The 7,836-nt window shown below is 39.2% G+C and overlaps 1 protein-coding gene across 5 annotated transcripts in view; it reads right to left on the reverse strand.

Moving 5' to 3' along the window:
* Positions 1-7,600, reverse strand: part of CDK7 (cyclin dependent kinase 7) — a 46,667-nt gene extending 39,067 nt beyond the window's left edge. For 4 of the 5 annotated variants that reach the window (XR_005063377.2, XM_037026124.2, XM_037026125.2 and 1 more), the window contains exons 1-2: positions 7,434-7,600; positions 7,044-7,103 (exon numbers count right to left, since the gene is read on the reverse strand). Coding sequence is in view for 4 of the 5 variants with exons in the window: in XM_037026124.2 (XP_036882019.1) it covers positions 7,044-7,103; positions 7,434-7,499 (126 nt within the window). In the remaining variant the exon portion in view is untranslated. The remainder of the gene's footprint in view (positions 1-7,043; positions 7,104-7,433) is intronic. The other variant, XM_037026127.2, reaches the window with a different exon arrangement.
* Between the last annotated feature and the right edge of the window lie 236 nt (positions 7,601-7,836).

Here is a 7,836-nt window from a genome sequence, read left to right on the forward strand (position 1 = left end):
TATTCCTTTCTCTTAATAAAAAAAAAAAAAAAAGAAATTCCTGTGTGCTGACCTCCAATAAGTTCTGCACAGTGGTATAGAGGGCATGTCAAAGTGTGGGCAAAGGGTCTGTTTGTTTCTATGCAGAAGATCAAGGCCTAGCTTGGCTACCCAGAAAATGAACTAAGATACGATATGAGGAGGAGCTTCCGGCATCAGCACTCTCTGGAGGACTTTTGCCAGGGGGATGATCATCAAAAAGCCTCCACAGGGATCTGGGCGATGCTGCGGTTGTGGCTGCATCCACCCCACCGTTTCCTGGACTTGCCATTGGAATGAGGAGGGAGATGTCTAGGCTGGCATGTGCATACAGTGAGACAACGAATTTGAGCAGATCTGTACTGTTGGAACTCAACCAGGAGTTGGGAGGGGTGCAAGTTGTAGTACTCCAAAATCTTATGACTATAGAGTATCTACGGTTAATAGAACATATGGGATGTGAACAGATCCCAGAAATGGGCTGCTTTAATTTGTCTGATTTCTCTCAGACTGTTCAAGTACAGTTGGACAATATCCATCATATCACAGACAAATTTTCACAAATGCCTAGGGTGCCTAAATGGTTTTCTTGGCTTCACAGGAGATGGATGGTAATTATAGATTTGCTTTGTTTATGTCACCGTATTCCTATTATGTTAATATGTGAGCGCAAATTAGTTGGTAGTTTAAAATCTATACATGCTTAAGGTCACCTACAAGAAGATATGTCAAAGAAATAATCAATCCTCCCATGTTTTCTTCCATATGCTACCTCTATAGCTTTTCTTCTTCCTTCCTAATTACAACCCTTAAATAGAATTCGTGCCTCATATCGAATTTACCGAGTATCGTAATTCCTCCAGGTGGTAAAGATACCTCGAGACAAGTACTGGGCATAGAACCCACAGGGCATAAATCTGCAAAGAAGTAAAAAGCTAACCTTTTCAAACAATATGGCTTCTCTCTCACTTACCAACTTTACATTTCCCTGTATGACCCCGGAAGATGACTGGTTAGTCAGAGACGGGTAAGATTCCTCAAGGGAGGAACAACCTAAGACAGGCACAGTCGCAGGGGGGCCATCAGGTGAGAAATTGGGGATCAACAGAGGTGAGGCTCAGAACCTCACCCCCCCTGTTTTGAGAGAAATCTTCTGCATCCGTGGATGTTTTGCTGCCCTTGTCTAGCTTGGATTAATACTTAGTCCATAGGCACACACCTGATCATCTACATTTGCCCTCTTACAGCACTAAACTATGTTTTCTACCTTTATCTTGCATCTACCTACCACTTCAGCATTTTATTAAAAATAAAAATAATAATAATAATAAAGGGATAAATGTGGGATCAACATATAAATCAAGTATAAAAATTAAACGAATATTCATATTTGACCTGATTGTTTATAGTTCATAATGAGTGATCAAAACCGAAAGTTTCTGTGATGAATGCTCTTGTACTGTTCACCATGTAAGAATTTATTCACTATGTAAGAATTCGTTCACCATGTAAGAACTTGTTCATTATGCTTCAGAAGATTGGAGACTGACGAGAATTAGGCTTGAGATGGACTAATGATTGTACATTGAGCATAACCCCCCTATACAGAATTTTATTGTTGTTAACAACCATTTGATCAATAAATATGAGATGCCCTCAAAAAAAAAAAAATGTAATCATAAAAAAAACAAAAAAAAACCCTAAAGAATCCACTCCAAAACTACTAGATCTAGTATCTGAATTCAGCAAAGCTGCAAGATACAAAATTAATGCACAGAAATCTGTGGCATTCCTATACACTAACAATGAACTAGCAGAGAGAGAAATCAGGAAAACAATTCCATTTACAGTTGCATCAAAAAAGAATAAAATACCTAGGAATAAACCTAACCAAAGAAGCAAAAAACTATACTCTGAAAACTACAAGACACTAATGACAGAAATTAAAAAAGATACCAATAAATGGAAATACATCCCATGCTCATGGACAGGAAGAATTAATATTGTTAAAATGGCCATCCTGCCTAAAGCAATCTACAGATTCTGTGCAATTACTATCAAAATACCAACAGCATTCTTCAACACACTAGAGAAAATTGTTCTAAAATATATATGGAACCACAAAAGACCCTGAATAGCCAAAGCAATCCTGAGAAGGAAGAATAAAGCTGGGGGGATTATGCTGCCCGACTTCAATCTCTACTACAAAGCCACAGCAATCAAGACACTTTGTTACTGGCATAAGAGCAGACCCATAGCCCACTGAAAAAGACCAGAGAGCTCAGATATAAATCCAACCATATATGTTCAATTAATATACCATAAAGGAGCTATGGACATATAATGGAGAAATGACAGCCTCTTCAGCAACTGGTGTTGGCAAACTGGACAGCTACACGCAAGAGAATGAAACTGGATTATTGTTTAACCCCATACACAAAAGTAAACTCAAAATGGATCAAAGACCTGAATGTAAGTCATGAAACCATAAAACTCTTAGAAGACAACATACGCAAAAATCTCCTGAATGTAAGCATGAGCAACTTCTTCCTGAACACATCTCCTCAAGCAAGGGAAACAAAAACAAAAATGAACACATGGAGCTGCATCAAACTAAAAAGCTTCTTATGGCAAAGGACACCATCAACAGTACAAAAAGGCATCCTATAGTATGGAGAATATATTTGTAAATGACATCCAACAAGGGGTTAACATCCAAAATATATAAAGAACTCATACACCTCAACACCCAAAATGCAAATAACCTGATTAACAAATGGGCAGAAGATATGAAGAGACAGTTTTCCAAAGAAGAAATTCAGATGGCCAACAGACACATGAAAAGATGCTCCACATCACTAATCATCAGGGAAATGCAAATTAAAACCACACTGAGATATCACCTCACACCAGTAAGGATGGCCAGCATTGAAAAGACTAAGAACAACAAATGCTGGCGAGGATGTGGAGAAAGGGGAACCCTCCTACACTGCTGGTGGGAATGTAAGCTAGTTCAACCATTGTGGAAAGCAATATGGAGGTTCCTCAAAAAACTCAAAATAGAAATACCATTTGAAGCAGGAATCCCTCTCCTTGGAATACAAGTTCTCAGATTGAAGAAGACATATGCACCCTATGTTTATCTCAGTACTATTTACAATAGCCAAGATATGGAAGCAACCTAATTGTCCATCAGTAGATGAATGGCTAAAGAAGATATGGTACATATACACAATGGAATACTATTCAGCCATAAGAAACAAACAATTCCTACCACTGGCAACAACATGGATGGAGCTGCAGGATATTATGCTCAGTGAAATAAGCCAGGCAGAGGAAGACAAGTGCCAAATGATTTCCCTCATTTGTGGAGTGTAACAACGAAGTAAAACTAAAGAAGCAAAACAACATAAGACTCACAGACTCCAAGAAGGGACTAGCAGTTAGTAAAGGGGACAGGTGGGGTGGTGGGGGAGGGAAAAGGGGATTGATGAGTATTATGTTTAGTAAACAGGGTATGAGGGGGTCAAGGGGAAGACAGTGTAGCATAGAGAAGGCAAACAGTGAATCTGTGGCATCTTAATACACTGATGGACAGTGACTGACATGGGGTATGGGTGGGGACTTGATAATATGGGTAAATGTAATAACCACATTGTTTTTTCATGTGAAACCTTCATAAGAGTGTATATCAATAACACCTTAATAAAAAAAAAAGAAAAAGAAAAAAATGGCCAAATTCAACTAGATTAAAAATTAACATCTGTGCCTCAGAAGATACCATAAATAATCAAAAATCCGAGCAAAAGACTGGGAGATGCCATCTGCAATGCCTACTTCTGACAAAGGATCAATATCCAGATACATAATGAATTCCACCAGAAAATAATCTCATTTATAATTGAATCAAAAAGAATAAAATACCTAGGAATAAATTTAACCAAGGAGGTGAAAGAACTGTACTCTGAAAACTGTAAGACACTGATGAAAGAAATTGAAAATAACACACATAAATGGAAAGATATACTGTGCCAGTGAACTGGAAGAAGTAATTAAAATGTCCTTACTACTCAAAGCAATCTACAAATTCAATGTCAAATCCATCAAAATGCTGATCACAATTTTAACAGAACGAGAACAAATAATTCTAAAATTTATATGGAACCACAAAAGACCCCAGTATCCAAAGCAAATTGAGAATGAATAACAAACCTGAAGGTATCATGCTCCCTGATTTCAAACTATACTACAAAGCTATAGTAATCAAAGTAGTATGGTACTGGCACAAAAACAGGCAATGGTGCAGAACAGAGAGCCCAGAAATAAACCCACATTCTATAGTCACTTAATCTATGACAAAGGAGGCAAGAATATACAATGGGGATTAAACAGTCTTTTCAATAAATAGTGTTGGTAAAACTGGACAGATGCCTGAAAAAGAATGAAAATGGATCACTGTCCTATACCATACACAAAAATAAACTCAAAATGGTTTAAAGACTTAAATGGAAGACCAAGACCATGTGCAATATACTCTTGGACAGTGACCTTGCCAATTAGCCTGGTTGTCTTCCACGGCAAGAGAACAAAAGCAAAAATAAAGAAGTGGAACTACATCAAAGAAGCTTTTGAACAGCTTAGGAAATCATCCACAAAATGAAAGGCCACCTACTGAATGGGAGAATATATTTGTGAATGATATAGCCAATAAAGGATTAATATCCAAATTATATAAAGAACTCATATGCCTCAACAGCAAAAAAAAAAAAAAAGTCTGATAAAAAAATGGGCAGAAGCCCTGAATTGATGTTCTACCAAAAAGGCATAGTGGACCAATAGACACATGAAAAGATATTCAGCATGACTAATCAGCAGGGAAATGCAAATTAAAATCACAATGAGGTATCACCTCAAACCAGTCAGAATGGCTAGTAGTAAAAAGCTAAGAAAAACATGAGTTGGTGAGGCTGTAAAGGGAATCCTCATGCACTGTTGGTGGGAATATAAATTGGTGTAGCTGCTATGGAATACAGTATAGCAGTTCCTCAAAAAATTTAAAGTAGAAATACCATGGGACCCAATAATTCCACTTCTAGGTACTTACCCAAAGAAAACAAAAGCACTATTTTAAAAGATATATGCACCCCTATGTGTACTGCAGTATTATTTACAATACCCAAGATATGGAAGCAACCTAAGTGTCCATCAACAGATGAATGGATAATAAAGATGTGGTATATATACACGATGGAAGAGTACTTAGCCATTAAAAAGAATGAAATCTTGCCATTTGGAACATGAATGGACCTAGAGGGTATTATGCCAAGTGAAATAAGTCAGACAGAGAAAGACAAATACTTTTTGATTTCATTTATATTTGGAATCTAAAAAACAAAACAAATGAAAAAAACTGAAACAGATTCATAAATACAGTGAATGAACTGGGGGTTGCTAGAGGGGAGGTGGTTGCCAAAACTTGTGGTTGTTGGGGGATAGGCAAAATAGGTGAAGGGCATTAAGAGGTACAAAAAGCTTGGGGAGGAGGGGAACCACTCAAAAATAATGATATAAGCATATTAATTTAAAAAATGGAGATAAATACAGAGGAAACAGTTATAGGAGTTTAGAGTGATTGCTCCAAGGAGTGAAAACCAGCAATTGGGGAGCCAGACATGTTAAAAGTCTTGGCCTATTAACTGACTCTTAAAACCACAAAGATGTATCTTGAAATTAACTGAAAAATTAAATGAAAACAAGATGCCATTCTCAAGTCACCTTCAAGCGGTATGATTCTAAATCCTAATTCATGTTAAAAGCAAGGAAACAAAAAGCTCCACTAACACTATCATATACCATCGGACAAGGTACAGAAATCAATATGCCAACAGTTTGAAGAGATAATGTCAGTCGGTCAAGTTAATACCTCAAGTGGAAATACGTACCTCAAGATACCTCAAGTGGAAAATGTCTACAAATGCACTTGCCATAGTCCTAAGTATAAATAAATTAATATGTTCAAAGGCAGAAAGGTACGTGTGGCTTGAATATAGTGAACCAGGGGTAGAATAAAAAAGATTGCTTTAGAAAGGGTCAGAGGAGTTCAAGTTTTACAAGGGAGTAGCTGTAGTGCTGAATTATAGAACATCAACTGGAAAACGAAGAAGTGAGAAGTCAGAAAAAGTAAAAAGGGTAACAATAGCAGGAATAATTGTGCAGAGGACGAGCGGGAGCCAGGTGTTAAGTGAATGAGAGGGATTTGCTTCTAAGGAGTTAGGAATTTTGAAGGAGAAACAGGTTCAAATAGGAACAGGAACAATAGAAAGGTGGTTACCTCACCAACAGGCCTCTCCTTGAGAGGATTATTGATTGCAGTAGTAGAGCAAGTCAGTAGATTTCAGTAGAAAGAGCAATCAGCCTGGCAGCAGGACACCTGGATATATATGCTAGCTTCAGCATTTACTATCTGGGTCATTTTGATAAATCACCTAATCCCTCTTAGCTCAGATACCTCAGGTGGAAAATTTCCTATTTCACAAGGCTGTTTTGAGAGTTAAATGAAAAAATGTCCGTGCAAGTGCCTGGCATATAGAAAGTTACCTAAATATGGCCAAAGTTTCTTGAATGAATGTAAAAAAGCTTAAATGAGTTTTAAAAATGCCCATCAATGTTGCTAATGCTGGTGAAAGCCTTTTATGGTAAATCTGTACACCAAAAATACTGACATGATACACAGAGATGCAGGTGAGGCAGAAATAATAACCTGGAAAGATCATATTAAATAGCTCTAAGGACCCAAAAGAGGCAGTACTTGTGCTCTATGCCAACATCTGAGTTTATAAAACAAATATACAGCTTCCTCTTCATTTCAATTTCAGTTAACCCGAGTTCCATCTTGAAACACAAGACACTAATAAATTATATTTTCTTTGAAAATGACATAAGTAACTGCTCAGTAGCAAAGCACGATCAAGAGTAGTAAAACGACCACCCATCGGCTCAAGGAAAAACAACAGACTGCAACTCACTTTCTTAATGGCAACAATTTGGTTGGTGTTCTTGTCTCTGGCCTTGTAAACCGTAGCAAACTAGAGAGAAAAACAGAAATAACGTGAGTTTGTGGGAGCTTTTTTCTGTTACCTTTTTTACATTTTTAAAAAAGATTTTGGGAAGCAAAGAACCCAGGGGTTCTTGGAGCAGACTAGCGATGGCCCGAAACGGTGGGGCAGTCCACATCCCCGCCAGTCCATTCTTCAGAAAGAAGAGGGCCGCTCAGGGTCACCTTCAAGGTGTCCTGAGGGGCAGCAGGTGCGTCCGGGCAAGAGAACAAGCAGCCAGGCCAGTCTTCTGGCTTCCACGAGGAAGCCGGCGAGGCTGTGAGGCGGCTCAGGGCCCTCGGAATCCCGACAGAGCCTCACCTGTCCCTCTCCGAGAAAGTCCAGTTTTTCATAACGCTTTGCTCGCGACTTCACGTCTACAGCCATTGGTCACGCGAAGCCCGAATCCGGGTGAAAGGGGGTAGCTCTGAAGACAGCAGGAATTTAAAGCTACCTTAAAGCCTCCAACAGCCACTTCCGTTCATTGGGCGGGGGGGGGGGGGGGGGGGGGGGGGGGGCGGGGGCGACACTTTTGGCTCCGCCCCCACTTCCGGGATAGGCGTGTTGCTGTTAAATAGCCCCGCCCTGTGGCAAAGCGCAAGGCTGGGCAGAGGTTGGATTTTCTGCGCTGCGCCCCACCCTGTCACGTGGTCGCCTGGAGCCGGAAGCTGGTTTATCTTCTGGCGGTACCTAGCTCTTCGCCCTGTTGCCGTTTTTTCTTAGA

Source organism: Manis javanica, chromosome 1, assembly GCF_040802235.1.
Source record: "Manis javanica isolate MJ-LG chromosome 1, MJ_LKY, whole genome shotgun sequence".
Classification (NCBI taxonomy): domain Eukaryota; kingdom Metazoa; phylum Chordata; class Mammalia; order Pholidota; family Manidae; genus Manis; species Manis javanica.